The following is a 23,062-nucleotide window of genomic DNA, read 5'->3' on the forward strand; positions in this document are numbered from 1 at the left end:
TTTATCATCTCGTGAATTCTCATCAGTCAGAGTTAATTTTGTGCCTATCAAGTAATGCATCTAAATCAAATGTAAGTATGTATTGTTGTTTAAAGTAAGACTATCTATCTTATATTTAGTTCTGTACTTGTAATATGACTTTTTAATAAGAAACAGTGTGTTGTATTTCTAACCTACCCTCATTTGTTGTTGTCTGAGCTCACTTGAGCTATGCTCATTGCAGTACTGCTTCCCTCTAGTAACACTCAGAGGACTTTGGCTTCCTTTTATGACTGGCATGTAGTGTGCACTTCTGGCTGACTCCTTGCAGGCCTGTGCTGTGTTACTTAGCTGACCCAGAGATAACCAAAGAAAGGAGGGCACCTCCCCCAGGGCAAGCCATGGAGGTTGACTGTAGCAAGCTAAACACACCCTTATCTGCCATGGCACAGTGAACTCGGCTGTCAAGGACTCAATTCTGGGGTCTGGTAGTGTTCAGTCATTCTGGGAACAGGAGGAGGATAGCGGACTATAGTGCAAACCATATGCTATAGTGCAGGCCTACACACCTGCTTCCAGTCCAGCTCTAATGTCCCTAAGCTTGCTGAAGTTACTGGACCTGTCTTAGTTTCCCCATCTGTAAAATGGCACATAGTAAGCGTTCAGTAAAAGGTAGTATTTATTTCATTTTCTTTACTTTGCAAAGAAAGTGGTTAAATGGTTAAATCAGAATGGTTAAATGATTTCCCGGGACCAAGTAAATGGCAGAGCCTGCCCTTGAACTTTGGTCTCTCAGTCCAAAGTCAATGTGCTCAAACTCCCATGCTCCATTACCTTCCCAGTGCCTACCTCTCAGGGTTGTAAGATGTAAAGTGCTTAACACTGTGTCTGGTGGAGTGTAGGCTTCAATAACTGGCAGTGATGATGTTTAGAGATAGGGAAGCTCGGCTGAACTTAAATGCCTGCTAGAGTTTCAATTACCTGTAAACCCTCATTGTGACAAGGACCCCACTTCACAGGTATATCTTTTCAGCCCCATTTACACATACAGATAGTTGGTGTCGAGTGGGAGAGATGATGATGGTAGTGGTGACGGTTAGTGACTAGGAAAGAAACACGACTTCATTAATAAAAACTTAAAATAGAAAGCTGCTCAGTGTAATGGAGCAGCAAGAATGGCTCTCACCACTAAACATACCTTTCTTGTCAGTTCTCAGATATATAATCATCGTCCAGGATTCCCAGTCTTGCCTAGAAAGAAATAGGTGAGAAAGTGGAAGCTCTTTAGCCCTCATGTCTAGGAGGGTGTTGCTTTTAGTAATGCAGGGATAAAAATAAAACGACCCTCTAAAGGCAGTGGTGACGACCCACAGCTCACTTGGAAGTCAGTAAAAATCTCATTTTTCATACGAGCGTTGGAGAGCTGACCTTTAAAATCACCACATCTGGGGAGAATGTGTGATTTGATGCGGAACATTTCAGGGCAGGCTCAACGATGAATGGTTGAGAATATGCTCATCAGTTTTCTTCTCCTTCAAGGAACCCAGAACTGCTTAGGTTATAAAAGTCAGCTCTTGGACACTTCCAAACCTGTAGCATTTGCTTAAGTAGGTCTTCTGCACAAAATGGATTAAACACATATAGAAACGGAATGCTGATCCATGCAGCTGGTATGAAAATGAGTGGAGTTCGGCCATTTCAAGGTAGCTAGTTGTATAATAAGATCAGCGAAGGGACATTTTGAAAAAGACGAAATTGCTTTAAAAGAAGAACCATACTTTGTGAATCACTTTGTTATGGAGATGCTACATTGAGGCTCATGAACTGGATCTGGGGTTCAAGGAGTAATACTACTGAATATAAAACTAGCTTTTGATTTGTGAAACTTGAAATACCTGCTGGTCTAGAAGGCATAAAGAGAAGCCTATTTGTATTCATAATACCTATTTGAAAGAGCTGTGGAATTTTGTGGAAAACAGAATTGGCTGGATAGACATCTTACAGATTAATCTCCAGAAGAAAATATCTGTTTGATCTTGTGTGTCATCATCTGCTAACTGAAGGTCTGGGTGGTGATACTTATATAAATTCCTCATAGCTTTAATTCTGAGCAGTCTGGGCTGTGAGGCACTTCAGTGCTTGAATCTGTCACATCACAAACTCCTCCATACCTTGACCAAGCACAGTTAGCATTTTCCCTGGCTAAGCTTCAGTTGGCTGCAATCTTCAGAAACAGCAAACTGAAAAACTTTCCCCCTGACATTTTTGGATGATGAATCAGATGTCAGAATCAATGAGTTTTCAGAGTTGCTGCTTGTAATGAGGAAGCCTGAAGCCACTTAACCACGAGGCTGCTGAGCTTCTGTAGGAGATACCTGCCAGTCAACCTGCGTCCATGATCCTGAGGGCCTGCAAGGTGCCGGGCTTGACTGTGGCAAGGAAGCCCACTCCTTCCTTCCTTTCTGACATGGAGGGCTGTTGGCTGTCCTTGAAGGGAGCATAGAGGAAGGCCAAGGAACAGATCTATTTCTGAACCTGTAAGTGAAAACCCATTTGATGACGAATGTAGAGGAGTTTTCATCTTTTTAACGTCTGTAATATTGGAAAAATTGGCTGAGATTAGTGATTACTGACCCAGGCTGTCCCTGACTCTATTGGCATGACCTACTGGGGAACTCTTCTGGCTTATGCCCCTCCCTCCATCTCTCCATTCCTTCCTTCCATATTTGCTGAGGGTCTGCTACATGTCAGGCAGGGTGGTAGAGACCAGACATTAAACTATGACAATAGCAAACAAACAAGCCAAGTCAGGCCCTGTCCCTGATTTTAGGAAGTTCAGTGTTTGGTGGAGGGGACAGGTTAGAAGGATGGCAATTTCAGCATGAATCCAACAGTGCTACCTAATCTGGGAGACCCACAGGAATTAGATCATGACAAGAGCATTCCATTCAGGGAGAACCCAGATGGAAGAGAGCAAGGTCAATCTGTGCTGTCGCCACCAGTTCTGTGATGGGAGGTGAGTACGGAGGAAGAAGATGGAGAGATGAGGATCTAGACCCTGGAGAAGGCAGGGGCTGGATCATGGAGGGTGTTTTCTGCAATATGCAGAAGTTTGGACCTTCACTCTAGGGTAGTGGGACAGTGAAGGTTTGTCATTGGGCTGCCACATGGCCATGGTGATCTGGCAGGGGGATGGGAGTATCCTGGATGGATCTTGCTGGAGTTTTAGGGGGACCAGTTCCTTCGGTGGTACTGATGTTCAGTGAATGCATGGCACTCCTCTTAGTTTATGAGTGGGAGGAAGAGGATGGGGGATTTTTCTTTCTTCCTCCTCCTCTTCATTTTCAGTTTGGAAAATACCATTAGAGCCTGGTGTGGGGACTGCTAAGTATTAAGTAAAAACAAGTCATGTGGCCTTTGAATTCGAAAATGCCCAAAAGATAAGCTGAAGAATGGGCAATAAAACTTATATGGCCAGAGGGCGCTTAAACCATGCATTTATTTTTCAAAGTAACCACTGCAACAAAAAAATACAGGCAGCAGTAGTCAAGGAGCACACAGAAAAATTCAGACTGACGCAGGGCTGTTGAAAATCCGCCTATGTCGACGTGTTCTTCAATAAAAGTTGTTTTCTGCTGACATTCTTTTTTCTCCCCTACAAATGTTCCTCTTATATTTGATGATCAATTTTCCACAAGGTTTGCCATAATGTTTCCTCAGAGTTTAGGACTTTCCATTTTAATTGATGGCTGTTGTAACCTAGACAATGTGCGTTGTTTTCGCAAGTCAGGGGCGTCATTTTCTATCTGACAAGACGTTACTGGGATCCCTTCCCTTCTCTTTTTCTCCACTTGTGTTGCTCTATCCTGGTTTGAGAAGGGTCACTGGCAGAAAAGGCAGTTTCAGCTGGAGCCCATGACCTGGTACGCAGTAATTTGACCCATATCTACCTTCCGATGACACATATTTCCCTTAAGCACCCCCCATCCCACCTGCACCCCCAGCAACCTGGACCCAGTCACTCTTTCAAGGAGCTTGTTTTCCTGTAGCCTGGCTAAGATCCCATTAATTCTTCTAAGTCCAATACAAGGTTCAAATTCTTCCTGTCCTGAGACAGACAAGTAAACACAATTTAGACAGAGTGAGACCCTTATGGTAGGATTAAAACCAGAATTCTTTGTTATTTTTATTTGTCGTCTCTCTATGTCCATATTGTGCCTTTTTAAGCATAGAGATGGTCTCTTTAGCCACATTTGTAATTGCAACTAGAACTTAGAAGAATTTAACAAATATAAAATTTTTTTGATGCTAGGGATGAACTCAGGGCCTTGCACATGCTAAGCCATGCACGTGCTCTACCACTGAGCTATACCCTTATCCCCCCAACAAATATAATATTTAAAATGACGTTTGTGACCTTCTGAGAGTTATGGTGGTTTTCATTTAGAGACTCAAGGAGAGAATATGGTAAAATAGGAGAATAGAAACCTGGATATAACTACAGTGCCACAAGGCATTTGGCCACTGAACTTGGAATTTGTACAAAGATTATTCTTAAATCTGTGAACATTTGAGGAGTGGCTTCATTTTGCTAAGGGCCAGATGGGGCTTCAAAGGCATGGAATAAGTGGCCTGAGATTGTAGAGCTGCTGTGGTCCCAGGACTGTGGAGGAACAGTGTTGACTGGGGACTAGAGCCCTGGATCAGACCTCACATTTCCCAGCCCTGTTTCTACCACTTTTGCACTCATATTTGATATGGCACTAGTTAGATAATGGCAACATGTATGGTAAAATGTTGAAGCATGCAAAAACCACCTTTCTGCTCTCTTGAGGTTCAGACCCAGAAAAAATTTTTCCACTCTGGACCTTTGTTTTGCAAATCAAAGCATTGGGGCAGGCATAGACACCTTAGTGTGATTTGGCTTTAAGTACAACTCTTGGGAATAGTTGGAGTTTAAATGCTTGAAGAAAAAGCAGCAAAGACTGATGTCTGGTGGGAAGTTTTGTTTGAGTTATGGGGCACAGGTGTGGCTGTTTCAGAGTCAGTGAACCCCATGTGGCTCTAGCAATGCAGCCTTCATTTTCACTTTGGTTCCCAATGTTTATTTCGATTGCCTTAATATTTCTATTCTAAAGATTCCTGCTTAGCCATCAAACATCATTCTTGTTCCAATACTATGATCATTGGCAATTTAATCAAGATTAAGGAATCTTGGCTAAAGTTAGAAAAACACTCATTGTTTATAATCGGAAATTTTGATGTAACTAAACTTCAGATTAGTAGCTGGAGGTGGGTGGTAGATGGGGAACTTGAAAGTCTCTACCTTTTCAACAACCTTGCAAATGTATACTTTGACATGCTATTTGTTCGAGGATGGAGAATCTTACCAAAAACTCTGTGAAAGGGAGGCTGTGAGACACCGAGTCCCTTTTATGTGTTTTTATCTACAGTGAACAGAGCTTTAGACCCCGATGTTAGAACAGCTTTGAGTGGCATTCTTCCTTTCTGGGATTTATCCTTTTGTTATGACATGGGCATCTAATAGAACAAACGCTTGTTACACAGGTGTTGGAGCAGTGTCCTGGAGGTCCCAGTTCTACAGGCATTGAGCCTTTATTTGCTAGATCATAAAGAAGTAGTGGTGGTGGTGGACTGGTGTGGGAGGCAGAATCCAGAAGTGGGTCAGGGAAGCGTGGGTTGCCAGGGGCACTTGAGGAGTGGGGTTATAGCTATTTACACCCCTTCTGGAACGATTTCAGATTTCAACAACAGGAACTACTTTGCAAGTGTGATTGCATTCTGGACCAGTAACAGCCAATCACTAATGGCAAAGAATGCTGGATTAGCAGTTGGAAACCTGAGTTTAATTCCTAACTCTGCTAACCCTTAGTTGTGGGATCTGAGCAAATCATTTAAAATTTGAGCTTCAGTGTTACCACTATACAAAGGAAATAACAAGAACTGCTCTGTCACAAGTGTGTAGTAAGATAGCATGTAAGGATAAATAGGATCTAAAGAAGGGCCTGAGGAGTTCTCTTATAAGAAAAGCACACAAATATATCATATAACTTTTTTAAACCAGTGACTATCTTTTTGTTTTGTTTTGTTGATGGACCTTTATTTTATTCATATGTGGTGTTGAGAATCAAACCCAGTGCCTCAAACATATGAGGCAAGTGCTCTACCACTGAACCACAACCCCAGCTCCAACATATAACTTTTTGTTATGTTAACACATTTCAGTCACTCTTTCAACTTCTTGCTTCCTGCCCTTGTGCAAGATATGTGAAAAATGGAATTCTAGGTATACAATGATGCATATTACCACTTAAAGATATATGTTACCAATATGTAAGATCAAGTTTTTAGGAAAGGTGACAGAGAAAATATATCACTAATTTACTCACTTGGGTATCTATTAAATGACATGTTTAAGCCAAATTTTCTGGAGAAGGTAAAAAAAAATCATACTTGAGCTTTCTCCTAGTAGTTTATAGTGCCATTTAAATCCAATTTTTGTACCTACAATGACTTTTGGGCAGAATTTATGTAATTATTTCAAAGGATGCAGGGAGTATGAGAGGCAGGAGGTAAAATCTCCCATCAAGAGGCAAACTGAAAGAGTATATTCCTATCCCATCAAAAGTTCCTTGACAAATTTGGACATTTAATTGGAATATGTGACGTTAGCAAGAGCTTCAGGCACCTAGCACCAAACATAAAAAGGGTGTTGCATGGTGTGATTTTGTGAATCACCACAAGGGACCGTTGTGTACTTCATTGGTGTCCTGTCATGCCTGGGGACTTGGTTCCTTCAGACTTTTATCACTGTCCATCTGAAACCTTTTCAAGAATGATGCACTACCAGAAGTGATCTGAAGATGGCAGCATTGGGCGACCTAGCTCCTTTTCCTAAGAGCACTACCCCAGCCATGTTCCACAGCAGTGTTTGGATTTCAGATTGTCACTCAGACTTCCTTCGCTTTAATGACTGTGTGTGTGTAAATGACTCTGCTTTTCTTCTGTGGAAGAGGTCCGATCTATCATTCCTGTTTTGGTTTTCAGTTAATGATTGTATATAATTATACTCAAGTGAAATATTTATAAATAATTATATATTATTAGTGACATATAAAATTTGGAATTCATGAACATCAGTGCTGATGAAAGGTACCCTTCAATTTGGGAGGTGCTAGTTTTGGTATTATTTGTTTATGTTTAAAAGACACCAGCAGCCAAGAATTGGCAATTCTCTTTTGCAGGTTTTTTTTTTTTTTTTTCAAACAAGGCTCAGAATATGTTTTCACTCTTTATTTTTATTTTTTTATAATTGCTAGGATATTTGTTTGGTAAATCTCTAGGGAGTATATTATATATCCACATCTGGAGAGTTCTCAGAGGAAAATAAACTCTATTTTCTTAAATTTTCAAGAAGCAATTAGTTATCCTCAAATTCTGAAGGGTCCTCAAGAGGTCAGCTAGTTCAACTCTAAGCCAGCTTCACATATAAAACCAAATAGTAGAAATGTGTGGTTGCTCCTTCCTCCTAATTAGTGATCTAATCAAGGTCTTCACCTGTATCGAAAACAGAAAGAAAACTACCCTGAACAAGTTCATAATTCAAATTTTGCCAACACTTGAGTTTCAGGTGCAATTTACTATTTCTCATTATCTGTCAGTCACACATGGAGCTGCAAATGGAAAACTATCTCCAAGCAAAAGTTCTCATTCTCTGAGGACAAAGGGCTGCAGAAGCAGCATCTAGGGGCTTTCTTTGGTCAAGGAGCACAGGAAACCAAAGGGAAAGGTAGTTGGAGAGCAAGCAGATGGAGCTGTGTGAGGTCAGAGTTTCTGGAAGGACTCCCAGATGATGTAAGGGCGAGAGCACAGTCTACACCACGGGAAGGAAGATGCACCGTGGTTCTTCCCTCTAGGTTGCTCTGATGCTAGAATCATATTAACTACACACTGGATGATAGATTGACTTTTGAATCTTTAGTCAAATTGACATAGACCTTTTAATTCCTGCTGTAAAATAGGGTGGGAGGCCAAATCTCTGTGAAAACTGTGAACAACACACCAGATTTTCTCAGAGGCTGTCTCTGCTTGTTTTGATTTGGATAATAGCCGTGACCATGAATTATGTATGCATTGATGTAGCATAAGTAAAATTAAAAATGCACTTAATAGCTGACCTAAATGCTCCTGTAGCTGGCTCCATATGTGTGTTTGGGATGCTTTTGAATGACAGCACATTTTTTCCCCCCACAAACTCTTTTATATTCAATGTTAAATCTTTAAGGATGTCATGTCATGGGCTATAAAGGCAGTATAAATTAGGGAAATCAGCCAAAGGCACACTAAGAAGGTGCCATGAGATTCTAGTTTTCCTGTTTTAGACCACTCAACTTCAGAGGTCATCCTCACACTAAAAAATAAATAATGCCTTCTTAAACTGTGGGACATCTTAACCTCCACATGAAAATAGAACAAACTGCTATGTGCTACAAATACTATTTTCTGCCCCTTCTCAGGAGTGTTGAAATCCTCTTTCTCAACACCTTCAGTGCTCGGTTGTCACTAATGCAGGACAGTGTTAATCTGATGCAGCTTTTATTGCTCATTGTCAGCTTCTCACTTATATGTCAGAGCAAAAGTAGTGTGTTTGTAGACCCTCTCAATAGCATCTGTTGGCTGTGCAGAAATTTATTTGTCTAGGTTGATTTTATAAATCCAACAGAAGTGATTGCAAGTTTTAATATCCTGGGGAAGCTGTAGTACTTGATTTTGATACATCTAAGGTCATTATACACACACACACATATATGAATCCACACATGCATATATATATGCATACATAGCTATACATTTAAGATCTTAATAAAACACACACCAAAGCTGTGGTTATGATAATCTGGTAGGCATATTCTTGCTTTCTTGGTCTCTCTTTTTTTTTTAATCACAACTCTTTAGCAAGCATTGGCACCTAATAGGTATTCAATAAGTTTGTTGAATGAATAAACACATTACAAAAATCAGTTTGAGATGATTGGATTCCAAGCAATTTTTTCCACATTTGCATGAACTTTTTTATGTCATTGGAATTCAGGTTGGTAAATATAGTGACATTTTCTTATGGTGTTATCACTGTGATAGTAATTTATTTCTAAATCTGTGCTTTTATTTTTAAAATTATTGCATAGGATAGGATTTGACCTATGGGGTTTCTGAATCTAGGAAGTATGAAGTATCTTAATACTTTACCCATATAATTTAAATTTATGGAAGGATTATGCATTAAACAAGAGAGTAGATTTCAATAAATGTTGTTTTAAATGTTTTTAAGTTGATAACATTGAAGAAATTATGTACAGTGCAACCAGTTTACTTTGGGTGCCATTTTATTCTACTGAGGAACTTGTTGACCAATTCACTGGATGTGTGTCTATTTTTTTTTTTTCCAGTGCTATTTCTTCACAATTGAGTTTGGCCTTTGCAAGCAAGAAGGGCAACTGCGGGCATATGGAGCAGGACTGCTTTCCTCCATTGGAGAATTACAGGTATGAAGCTGTGAATGAAAATATCCTTCCCAAGCAAACTGGTTCAAGGTCATGGAAAATATTGATTTGTTTGTCTGAGCATTTCTACTCACAGATACCCCATACATATTTAATATAGAGGATTTGGCACCTCAGATGTGGGTGCTGACCTAACTTTTTGCACTTCTGAAAGTGGGTCATGCCTTTCTGGGTTTCTGGTGTGACTCAAATGGATGAACAGCTATGTGTACAAATCAACAGGAAGGATAAATGTATCCTCAAGTGTTTGGTAACAAATGGCTGGCCTAAATTTAGTGCTGAAAAGTGGGCAATGACCTAGCAGTGATCCTACTGATTGAAATTCACTTGTGAGGGTGGCTTGGCTACACTGATTTCTGTCACCTCCATTGTTCCCATAGACTCCCCATCATCTTCTTTCTAAAGGGGGTTTTAGGTTATTTCAGTTTCTTTTATGTACATTAATTCAAAATTAATGGATATTAAAACACTTGTGTACATACAATTTGAAAAAAAACTAAGGATATTGTCAAAGAGGAGTCTAATATATGTTAGAGATGCCTAGAGAATGCTATTTTTTGCCTTAAAATATAGTAAAATGATCATTTATTCAGAAATTATGGGGCTTGGGGCATTCTGATATTAATAGTTTGGTAATTTAAGAATTGCTATCTATGCATCACTGGGGGATAGCAAGTTTTGATGAATTTAGAATGTAATATTATATACAATCTGGAAATGGTGCTAGAAATTAATTCAATATTACTTTGATTATTTAGACCAAGATCAGGTTATGTACTATCCTAGGGTTTTTATTTTGAGATTGGTTATTCTTACATAATATAGTTGGGAAAATATATTATTATTGGAACTTTTTGGTTGGTTGTATTATTATTATCTTTTAGTTGTTGAGGGACCTTTATTTTACTTATTTATATATGGTGCTAAGAATTGAACCCAATGCCTCACACATGCTGGGTAAGTGCTCTCCCACTGAGCTACAACCCCAGCCTCAGTTGGTTGTATTCTTAAAAGATGCAGTTTCACTGCAGTTTTACCAAGTTTGCTCATTCCATGACTCCATTCCTTCATTAATTCTTCAAAAGCTTGATTGAGCACTTACAATGTACCTTGTACTGTGTCAGACACTTGGGATGAAAAGACAAATAATAATGATGGAGAAGAAGAATAGGAAGAAAATAGCACAACAACCTTAATAAACCCTTAAATAGACCTTAGTGTTTTGGGTACTTTAGCCATATTAATCCACTTGATCCTCATAATAACCCAGTGAGACAGGTGGTGTTATTATCACAGATGAGAAAACTGCAAATGAGAAAACTGAGGCATAAAGACATTAAGGGATTTGTCTAAGGTCACATAGCTAGTAAGTGTTGAAGCTGGACTCAAATGCAGACCGTCAAGGCCCCCAAGAACTGAGCTCTTAACCACCAGGCTATGCTGCCTGGGACCCTGGCTATTCGGGGGTCGACTTCTAGTGCCAGAGATAACCCACAAACCGGATAATAAAAAAAGGTGACAAATGTGCCTGGTACATTTTAGGCCATGCCTGAGGGAGCTTCCTGACAAGGACCCTGCTACCCAAGCTGATTCTTGAGGGATGGGAAGGGTGAGTAAGGAAAGGACGATGTGCACAGATCAAACAGTGGACAATAGAATGTGTGCCCTGGACGCTGGTCTAAGCCTGGCCCAGTTGGGGAACTGAGGCTCAGCATGACTGGAATAGAGGATAATGGTCAACATTAACACACACACACATAACAACAACAACAACAATTACAACAATAAACACTTGAAGTAATTTTTTTAAAGATCAAATTTTAATGAAAAATCCATTTGGGGTTAATTTCAGCACACTGGCCCCCCCAAACCCCAGTCAATAGGATGATATTATATCTCTCCATAAGCTCATGTCTTTTACAGGGTGTTTTTTGATTTCTCTGCAAAAAGTGTTAGTGAGAAAATGATGCAGCTCAAGACCTATTTACATTCTCCTCAGATGGTTTATAAATTATACCAGAAACAAAAGAAACAAATCTCTCTCGTGGCCCCCTACTTTTGACAGGGTCTTCTGGTCTGGTTAATGAGGCATGTGCAGGCAGCTCTGAGGTGAATCTGTTGTTTTTGCTCCTATTGATGTGGACAGAATTGTCTGGGAATGGAAATCAGCCAGAAATACATACACCAAAGGGCATTGTCCGCCATGCATCTAGTCGTTCTGGTCCATCACCTCTAGTCGTTAGCATTCTTCCATTCTCAAATTTCATCACTGGAACATCCTTATGATTGCTACTTCAGACCACTTTTACAATTCAGAAATTCTTTCTCTAAGAATATCTTCTGCTTGTTCACAGAGAATGCATAACATGAGATGCTTTCCTTAGCACCCTCTCTCTGCCTAGCTTCTGTAAATGCCCAGAGCCCTCTTAGAGCTCTTCTCAATACTTTGATTTTTTTTTTATTTGAATGGATAAATGATGGTTCTGGATCCAATATAGGGATAACTTTATGAAAAGTATTATCATAATTCCTGTATAAACATGCTTACAGTTTTGAATGCCTCTTGCAGTAAATATTTTATGCTGTGCCAACTGTTGCCCAAATGTAGGATCCTGCTAAGTTGTTTGAGGTTTGGCATAGTCTTTCTCATAAGTACTCACCTTTGGTCCCAGAACAGAACACTTCCAAAATTTGTGCTGTAACACTTCCAAAATTTCCCTGAGGCGTAGATGGTGCTCTTCAGAGCTGACCAAATATTTCCAAGTGTTACCTCTGTAGTTTGGGGGATAACATTCATTTTTCTCTCATTTTTTGGACAAGTCTTATTTTTTTATCTTTAAAGACAGAAATGAAACAAACATGGAAAATCTTTTAAGAGCTAAAAAAAAAAAATCTGATAACCATAACTACTATTCCCTGCCCCTCCATCTCTGTGTTGTACAGATCTGATCTGTGGCAGGCACTCCAAAAGTGTGTCAGGGTGGGACTTTTCCATACCTTCCATCACTGCAGAGAGCAGTTAATCATGAATTAAGTCGTCTCAAAAGCTGACTTTGAAAAACAGGTTGAAAATTGGATAATTGATTGCCATTTACTCACAATCTAGCTTGTATCCTTTATTTCACACTCTTTTTCTCTATATCCTAGAGTTGATCTAACTCTATAAATCTAGGCATCATTTTTCATCTCTTATTTGCTTGTTCATTCATTCATTTTATTCAACAAAAACAAAATTGATTGTCCAATATTTCAAGGAACATGGGATCAAGTAGGAATCCTGTAAGAAAAGGATGGATATAGATCTCAGCCCAATTCTTTAGAAGCAGCAGTGAAATTTGTTCACATTAGGTGCTCAGGAAATGAATGCTAATTGATAAATTGTGAGTTTTATCTCAAAAACCTAATCTATCTCAAAAGCAAGAGCCAATTCTATTTCTTTTTCACTTCTTTATATTTTTCAGGCCGCAGATTAGATTTTTATTTTTTATAAGTGGTCTTACCATCCACCCCATAGTAGTTGTTGGAATATTTCATATAAATACATTTGTTTTCCTTTTTCATGCTTTGACAAGGCTGGTGGTTTAAGCAAATGTAATTATTATTGCCTTTTGGCTTTAGTTTTAGGATGCCCTTGTGAAGTGAATTTATTGTGTTGCCTTTATATAGCTATTAATCAGCATTCTCAGAACAGCTTTCTATTTATTACAATCATTTGTATTTACTGCTATTTCCAGCAACTCTGGGAGGTGGTCAGAATTATTGCCAGGCTGTGGAGAAGAGCCTCCAGAGGCTTGAAGTTTCTCTGAGGTCATCTAGTAGGTCAGTGGTATCGCCAGAGTTGGGACTGTGCCGCTGAGCCCCTACTCCTTAATCCTGTTCAGATGTCTCCTGCCTCCTCTTCTCCCTCCTAGTGCTGTAAGGAGCAAATGATGGAGGATGGGAGCTGAAACTGTCTCTGGCCTTCACAAAGGGGTTGCTTGAAGAGGAGGTTGGTTGTTCTTTTGTCCATGCAGCTTATTCCAACTGGTATGACCTAAGCATTGATGATTTAAAAAAAATAATAAGTTGGATGCATCATTGGCCTTTGCAATAGGGATATCGATGGCATGTTGTGCCTGGCTTGAAGGATGAGCCTGTGAGGGGGGTTCAAAAAATACCACATGCACACATACACACAATGCACAGATACATATATTTGTTGTTCTGATGTGGGAAAAGATGATTGTGGTGTGAGTGTAGGAGTGTTTGTGAATTCTTATTTGGAATCTAGGGCCCAAACTACCCATAAACCTGACTTCACACCTGAGTTTTTTTCAAACTTTAACCAGTCCTAATATAGAGAGTGAGGATCACAGGGTTTACATCTAGAATAGTTGAGATAATAATTCTGAGTCATTGCAAAGACAGGTGTCTGATGAGCGAGCCCAGGGCTGGTATTCTTACAGACTAGGTCCTGGAAGTCTCATGGCTGGGGCATGCTTCTTCCCTGGAGAGAGGGGCTGCACACATGGTGAAAGGTATGGCTGAACATAGATGTGTGCCAAGCTTCTTCCTTGGACTAAATAGCAATAATACCTAAATACATTGAGTACTTCCCAAGTAGGCATTTTGTGTACATGACCTCATTTAATTCTGGCCACAACTCTGGGTTATAGACACCACTAGTTTTCCCATTTTTCAGGTGAATACTAGAAAGGGCCTATAGAAGTTAAGTAAATTGTCTTAAGTCATAAAGGCAGGAAGGGATGGAGCCAGATTTGAACCTCAGTTCTTTATCTTAAAGACTTATTCTCTTAATCACTGTATAATATTGTCTACTAACAACTAAATTTTAGGAAATTTTGATGTTGAAAAGAGATTTTTTATAATTAATAGTCTGGAGTGACAAATTAACTTTAATTTGTCCATTATAGCTGATTATATTGGTAATGGCCACCTATGTGGGGAAGGGTGGCAAGGCCATTCCCAGGCCCAGTGGGAGAGGCTGTTGTAATCAATTACACTGGCTGGAAGGTGGTGTAAGTACTGCATATTTACAGACCCTGTTAAAATTATATTGCAAGAAGAGCTGCAGAATCCATGCAGCTCTAACATCTCAGTTTATCAAAGTGGAGAGTGCAGCCCAAACTGAGGTAGTTTCACTCATTTGCTATCATACACCTAGCTTCTGTGGGATAGCATCCAGGTTTACATGTTCCAGACCTGTGCCCTTGTCTTTAGCACTGTAGATAAATCCAAAAACAGTCCTTGCAGAGTGTTCAGAGAGGAGAAGGTGACTCCCAAGCACTCCTGCAGTTTCCAAATGGCTTGAGAGTAAAAGACTGTCAGCTGGATTCTGCTAGCATTCTAAAGCTTCTCTCCAGGGGAAGTTGGGTTGATTATTGCTGACTTCAGGAATTTAGATGCTTAACGCTTCAGGAAGGAAGTGTTAGGGGCATCAAGTAGTGTGACTCAGTATTTAGAGAGGACCCACTCTGAAGGTAGATGAGATGGCATAATAGCTGCTTACCAAAACTGAGGTGGCTCACAGACACACATGGGTAGGAATCAGGAAGCAAACCCAGTAGGGCCTCTCTATTGGACAAGGGAGTTTGGAATTAAGGGAGACACAGATTCTATCTTGTACTCCTTGTGTCATTGGTAGTATTCAGAGACATGATATCTCGTGGGTGGTAGGGGTGCTGTCACACAGGAGAGCTCATATTTAGGTAAAAGAGACCATTTGCAGGTGTGGGCACTACCTCAGTTGTTGGTCTAATCATTGGCTGCTCCCTTAACTCTAGGCTTCTGTCATTTTCCAGACTAATCCATGGGTAGCAGGATTAGCCCTATATTTATTGCTAGTTAAGGAACAGCACTGGTCCCATAAACTGCAGGGGAGGTCCCTGGTAAGTGACCAGTATATCACAAACAACAGGCTTCTAAGAATAGATGGCATTTTTTGAGTGCTTAAAACAATGATTTTTTCAGTTTTTCCATTTAAATATGGTATCAAACAAGGGTAATCTATGTTGCCTAATAGGCTTTGCCTCAAAGTATTTGCTGTGAAGCCACTGATTCTTCTCGAAGTCTGATGCAGGGCACCCTGGGTCTTTTGTTGGATCTATTCTAATCCCCATTACCTGCTGAAATGACTGAATGTGGTCATAATAGGATATTGTTACCTGATGATTTTTTTTTCTAGAACCATACTGATTTCAGTCTGTTGTGCACACATGCATCATGGAAGCCCCCTCTACACATAGTGACAACTGAGGGTGCTAATGTCCTATGGAGGTATTGGAGACCCAATGAATAGATGAGTTTCACTTCTTTTTGTGCTTGTCTTTGACCCAGTAAGAAGTCTTTGGCTCAGTGGTGATGTCCCAAGGAGCCATGACTTAAATGTTCTTATAACCTGTTCTGCTACCACTCTGTCTGCCTCTGAATGCAAAGATAAAAAGTCTGAGGACACGAAGTCAGCCAGGGTCCCTCCTTCCATCTGTGCGTGGATGGGTGAATGAATAATTACAGCAATGCACTACAGTTAAATGTAACCACTGTGTACAGCTGCAAAGAAAGTAGTTTCTGATTCTGAAAACCATGACAAGATGATGGGAAGCCAATTCTTTTGCAGAGGAGCAACAGCTCTCATCAAAGGACATTTTGTTTTTTGAAACCGTGAAGTTGTTTTTAAAATGTGGACAGAATTATTGGTCATGTGGAACCAAAATCCCCTGATGTTCACTGTGCGGCATTGAATCCAGCACAAATGCATTTGCAGGTGTAGTGACCTTCTCCTTTATAATGAAGCTGTTCTGTGGGCCAAAAAAATGAGTTCACTTCGAGAGGCCCTCTGCATTCCATGATTCATATATGCATTGATCTGGACAACAGGACTTTGCAGGAAAGTGAACCACATGCAGGGTAGAGCAGTGTGCCCCTTCTCTTACGTGTCAGTCCTTTGGTTCTCAATTGCATTTTCAAATGTAGGGAACCACAGCCTTCTTCACAGAGGGCTGTAAATCATTCCATGCATTTTGAAATGGCTGGGGGAATGCACCAAGAATATTGATCAGGAAAGGATTTTCAGAATTTCTCCAGGAAATCTTAGCTGTTAGAGATTAAGAAGGCAGAAAAGTGCTTTGGGTGAAATCCAGAGGCTGGATTAGAGAGTATCTTTAGAATCATCCACCCAAACCTCTCATTTACACTAGAGGGAATGGAGGCCCTGGGAGGTTAAATGATTTGCCAAGGTTACCCGGTTAGAGGCAGCACCTGCACCACAGCATCGGATTTCTCACTTAGTTCAAGGCAATTTCTGTTAACCCCCTCCTGTCTCTCTTAACTAACTGACCCCTTAAATTGAAAAGAGGACAGAATCTAGGGAAGTATTTCTCAAACTATGTTTCACAGCCATTTATGTCAGGGTCACCTTGGATGCCTTTCCAATGCATATTTCTGGAATTCATCAGACCTACCAAGTGAAATTGAGGCCTGGGTATCTGCATTTTCACAAGCTCCTCAAAGGTTATTTAGGTACAATGCACTTTAAAACCATCCATTTATTAATAGGCAGGTGGTGGGAAATGGCCACTAATTTTCAACATCACTGAATTTATCTGGAGGATACGGTCATTCTTATTTTCTTGCTGATCTTCTTGCCAGTCATATAGGGAACTGAACAGAGCTAATGATGGTTCAAAGAGTAATTACAATGGCTTTCTTGTTTTCCTAATGCCTGCTTTGGGCATAAGTATAACTATTAATATTAGCTTTTTTCCCCCCAACTGGCAATATTTGTCTGCTGTATATTGCTGTGCTGTCTGTGATAGAAGGTAAATGAATGCTTTGTAAGCATCCTCAAACATACAGGCCCACTCCAGTCTCTGTTGATACACAGGGTCTGGCCTCAAAACGTCTAGCAACGAGTCCACAAATAGTTCAGTGAGAGTCCCAATTACCTCTGCACGTAGGTAATTATTACTTCTGCCATTTAAGTGAAATTTCAGTACATTGCTTATAGCAATAAATTTAGGAGCATGTTTATGCTGTCCCTGCTTCTATTCATAGCATAGATTTAAAATTCCATTTCTGTTGGGATATAGCTCTGAACTGTCCTTCAGTAAGAATTTGGCTGATGATAAATAAAATAATACCATGATCTCATTTTTTTCCCCTCAGCACCTAACAGACTTGAAAAATCAAAGCAAACCAATCAATCCACCAAGCCCCCCCTTCTCCCAGCACCCCCCACAATGCCAATTTTCCCTGCAAATAGGAGAGTTGTGTTTCATGGCAGTTCTGTAGGATTACTGCGCCATCAAATGTGCTGTAGAGGTGTGATGTCTTGGCACTTTGGAGGACTCTTTATGGAGTTTAATGGGCTTTGTGGTGTGTTTTGCAGCATGCTCTTTCTGACAAGGCCTGTGTGAAAGCCTTTGACCCAAAGACAACGTGCTTACAGGAATGTCTTATCACCACCTTCCAGGAGGCCTACTTTGTTTCAGAAAGTTTTGAAGAAGCCAAAGAAAAGATGAGGTAAACTTGCTTTTCTTCCATCTATAGAAAGTAACTTTTTGTTTTTCTGGCTCTGTTTCTTCCTTCTATCTATCTCTTGTACCAATAGGGGTTGATCACATATCCTTCTATTTCTGTTTATTCTGCAGGGACTTTGCAAAGTCAATTACCCGTCCCTTCTCAGTATACTTCAATCCCTACACACAGAGTATTGAAATTCTGAAAGACACCAGAAGTATTGAAAATGTGGTGCAGGACCTCCGCAGTGATTTGAACACAGTGTGTGATGCCTTAAACAAAATGAACCAATATCTGGGGATTTGATGCCTGGAACCAATGCTGTTGCCAGCATGATCTTTTGGGGTTGCAGAAGCAATTCAGCCAATGTCATATAACACCAATAACTTTCTGTGTCTTGGCTTGGCTAGTAAGCATGCAATTCTGTATATCTATACCTACTTGTAACTTACTGTGTTAATGTGTGAAACACTGTAAGGAACCCAATAGCAGATAACCCTCATTGTTTGAAAGACTGTAATATGTTTAAATGTCTTAAGTAGCTTTGACATTCCTGCTTAGCATCCCTAACCAAACTGCATCTTCTAAAATTTGTAACAAGGCACCCTCTTATGATTCTAGCTTATGACCTTTTCTTCCTTGAATCTGAGCTATTCTCTGTTCATTAGATAAAATGAAAATAGCAGTGAAGCAGTTTCTATTTTCAGTCGTATCAGTGTTTTTGCAGCATTATTCGAGATAAACTCAGAGTTGTAGGAAACTTCCTATTACAGTAACAAAAGATTCATTGTTCTATTTCAGAAATTGTTGAGGTAACACAGTAGTTGAAATGATTTGAGAATGAGTATTTATACAATGTAAGAAAAGAAAACATTTTACAAACAGGATATATAGGTTGCATTGACCTTGTAGAAACAGTTGTGGCAAGCTTCCTGAAGTATTTTGAAGAGGATACTTCCAGAAAGAATATGAGGAGAGAGTAAACACTGGGGAATAAATTCTTGGTACTATGTATTTCATGCTGGAATAAAGTGAATTATCATCTCAAGTGTTTAACCCATTTCTCTGGTCAGAAGTAATAAAATCATAGGGCTACAAAGATCACCTGTGATTCCAAAGAGGTGGAAATTGAGTCATAGAGAAATTAAATGATTTGTCCAAAGTAGCACAATTAGTTGTGCACCAAAATTCATAGATGGTTGCATTTTCATTTTGGATTGTTGAGTTCAACTTGGCGTGAGTGTGTGCTTAAGTGTAGTCAGAGAAGGGAAACAAATGCCTCTTAGAACTGTTTGTCACTGCATGGGAACTTGTTTGTAACCATTGTCTCCTCTCTCAGCCATGCACCAGACCAGATCAATGGTCAGTTGTCCATGTTCTCAGAGTTTGGACAACTCTGGGCAAAGATGGATGATACACCACAAATTTTTGGTGATCCTTGCTATGAAAGATAAAGTCAGGCCACTAAGTGAACAAATAAAAAACTGCATTTTGAAATGGCTGGGGGAATGCACCAAGAATATTGAATGAGTGAATTAACTTCATCTTCTGATTCCCTCACCAAACACAAACAAAAACTGATTCTGAATTTGGCAGGTAGTAAGAGTTCTGAATGCTTAAGTGGTTGGGACAAAAAGAGGTAGAGAAAGAAAAGATGACAAAGTGGCTTTAAAACTTGTAATTCCAAAATACTTATTTGAGCAATTTCCAACATTGCTGATAGGGGTCCCAGGGCATCCTGGATCCATGTTCTTGGTATCCTGAGCAAAGAATTGAGCCAGACATGAGAGGTTGGTGAGCAAGGCAGTGGTTTATTTTAAAGGCAAAGTAATGTTTTGGGAGAAGTGAGAGAAGTAGAGTGGGCCCAGCTGCCAACCATCCAAAGGTCCTGTCTACACTGCAGAGGTGGCTTTTATTGGGCTGCACTAGTACTCCCCTCTTTCCCCTGGGTGGATATGGGGTTAACTGACACCTTGATTGATAACTGAATTTTACATAATTTCTTTTCTATTGCCCATGTGTAAGTTTATTTTTCCCTTAAAAAATTCATAGACAGGGAGCGAACCCCAATGCTAAAGATATGTTAAATAGCAACAAGTTAACTTAAGTCCTCAGGCCTTTGGGCTATTGCTCATGCCCAAGACTGGGGACCTTGCCTTCTTGGTCTTGAATTTCCCTTGTGGTTCTTTAGCTTTCTCATGCACAGCAAGATGGCCTAGCGTGCCCTCACAGGAAGGGACTCCAGTTGGAGTGTCCTCAGGGCCCTGGGTGGAGGTGAGAGCCCCAAGGTGTGATCCCTTGCCAGGGCCTGGTCTCCTACCTAACAAAGATGTTCTTTTAATAGGAAATTACATCAAATTTCAAGCTAATTCATCATCTTATATGGGACTCATTATGGATCAGAAATCTTTGGTCTAAATATATACAGGGGAAACATGAGAAAGAGTTCAAAAACACCTTAGGGGAGGTAAATTTAAAATAAAAAGTCTGATGTTTTGAATGTTGGTTCTTTTAAAGAGGAGATTTCATTTCTGAAGCATTCTCAAACAACCCCTGCCCCCAAACAAAACAAAACAAACAAACAACAACAACAACAAAAAAACTGAGTTCCTGAAGGCATTTGGTGGCTAGAAGGTGACAATCTTGAAACATAAATGCTGTTCTAGGGTAAGGTGACAGTATCTTGGAAAATAATCATCAGAGAAATGATGAATGCACTGAAAAAAAACTCTAAAAGGATCAAGCAGTTGTATATCTTTATAGTTTTTAGAACCACAAACACATAGTTTCTTATATCCTTCTTAGGTCTAAATGACTGTGAATATCTAAGTACTTATAAATATAATCTAGCACAAAAAATCCCCCAAGTTTCAGGGCAAGTTGCTGAAAATTCTTTGAGGAGAAAATTAGCTAAGATACTCTAAATATCTGCTTTTCCTGTTTCCATAATTTGATGTTGCTTGAGACACAAGTCCTAGGGAGTCCTGTCATTTTTTTGGTCATTAAAACAAACATAAATGCCATCAGAATTTTCTGATTTAGCTCCACTAAGGATAACCTCTTAGTCAAATGTACTTAAGAGAGAATTATATTTAATTGCAAACAAGAGCTCTAAACAAAAATAACATTTGAAGGGCTGGGATTGTAGCTCAGTGGTAGAGTGCTAGCCTTGCGCGCGAGAGGCCCTGGGTTTGATCCTCAGCACCACAAAAAAATAAATAAAAAAATAAAGTTATATATATGTAAAAGAATATTATAAAAATAACATTTGAGGTGTCTTCTGCTTATTGTGGAATCTTCACTTTTCTTACATGTGCAAAAATCTATTCTATTTTTGTTTCAAAAATGAAGAGCTGCAAAGTAAATAGGCTTTCCCACAGAGCCTATATAGGTATCATACAAGCAGGAGGAATTACTTGATTCTTTTTAGATTTGTTCTCCATTTGGAATAGCAGTAACCATGGCTTTCACCCTGTGAAACAATGGAATCGTGGTTTTCATTTGTTGTGAGCATTTAACATGCAAATGCCATTACAGCTAATGGTGGGAAAAATCCTATAAAATTTAATAGCCATCATAGGAAAAGTGTTGGCAGAAAAAGTCCTCAAATGGAAATAGTGCAACAAAACAATCACAGCCAGCTTCTTGTCATATCTGATACCTGCTCAGTGTAACCATTTGTCTCAATTAAGCCTCCTGACTTAAAGCTAAATTAAATAGATCCAAGGGCAATTATAAATTTAAAGACGCTTGCTGTCATCTCACTGAGTTGTTACTTTATTTTGGCTTTGCTGCTGACTTCTATAATCAGCTAATCAGAAATCAACAGAGTTCCAGCAAAATCAAGTTTCTTATGCATTGCACTTTGCAAAGATAGATAAAATCTGATTAGTTTGGGTTTATTCTTGAAGCATTTTATCTGTTATGAGTTGGGGTTAATAATACCCAGTGTATTCTTGAATGATTAGTTTATTTGACATAATAAGAATAGTTTGTAAATTGTACCTATTAAGAGTGGGGAATTTTGACCCAAGTTTTATTTATTTGTTTTTAGTACTTTTGTGGTAAGGTTTGTGAAAACTTGAGTTTCTGATTTATTCTCATTTATTTATTGTGTAATTTAGAAATTATGCTTTATAGGGACAATATATCTGTGCTTGTCTTACTTGCACATTGTAAATGGGCCTGAGCCTAATGAATGTAAAGTATTGCAACATTTACCAACATGAAGAGTCTAAAATGAAAAACAGTATGCTTTAACGTGGAGGCGAATAGAAATACAACGTTTCATTTTCAAATGGAGTCATGGCTCACATCATCTCATTTTCTTCATTCGAGGAGGAAAACATTAACACGAGATGTAGTTGTCCTCCAATTCATTTGATCTAATTTTCAACTTCTAAAGAATCAAGCACTGATGCTTACTCTCATGAACCTTGTCTTACTTATAATGAAAAAGAAAGCAGCCTAGAGTTTTCTGGTGTGTCTGAATTTTTTTTTTCCCTCCTTCAGTTTCCCAGGATGTTCTCTTACTTTGGGAAATGATTCTTATGTTGATTACCACATTCTGGGAACAGTCAAGGGAATTAGCAGTGGGACACTGCTTCTTCTAATATTAGATTTGCATATTTCACAATAAGCCAGTTTTGAAATGTGAAGTGGTGATTCTTTGTAATGTGATTTGGGGTCTCAAAACACTCATCCAGCGGTTTAGTTACATAATCAGACACTGTGGTAGACCCTGAGGGTATAGTGGTGAATAAGAGAGAGGAGCTTTACGCCCACCTGGAATTTATATTCCAGTGCAGGAGACACAGGTAAAACAAAACAAAACAAAAAACCCACATGGTGTGACAAGGTGACAAATTTTATGAAGAAAATAGGGTGATTTGACAAAAACAGTGGGGAGATGAGGCAAGAGGGCCTGGATAGCCTTTCTAAGCAGATGGTATTTAACCAAGAACCATAGGGTGAAAAGAAGCCAG

The 23,062-nt window shown here is 39.5% G+C and overlaps 1 protein-coding gene across 1 annotated transcript in view; it reads left to right on the forward strand.

Annotated features, from left to right (window-relative positions):
* The window catches only part of Tph2 (tryptophan hydroxylase 2), a 93,676-nt gene extending 74,531 nt beyond the window's left edge, over positions 1-19,145 (forward strand). Inside the window, exons 9-11 of the mRNA XM_046430716.2 lie at positions 9,447-9,542; positions 17,947-18,080; positions 18,209-19,145. Coding sequence (XP_046286672.1) covers positions 9,447-9,542; positions 17,947-18,080; positions 18,209-18,383 — 405 coding nt within the window. The 3' untranslated portion in view covers positions 18,384-19,145. The remainder of the gene's footprint in view (positions 1-9,446; positions 9,543-17,946; positions 18,081-18,208) is intronic.
* Positions 19,146-23,062: the final 3,917 nt, after the last annotated feature.

The sequence above is a fragment of the Marmota monax genome, unplaced genomic scaffold (genome assembly GCF_021218885.2).
Source record: "Marmota monax isolate L192 unplaced genomic scaffold, Marmota_monax_Labrador192_F-V1.1 WCK01_AAM20220418_F8-fsc00056, whole genome shotgun sequence".
In the NCBI taxonomy this organism is placed as follows: Eukaryota; Metazoa; Chordata; class Mammalia; order Rodentia; family Sciuridae; genus Marmota; species Marmota monax.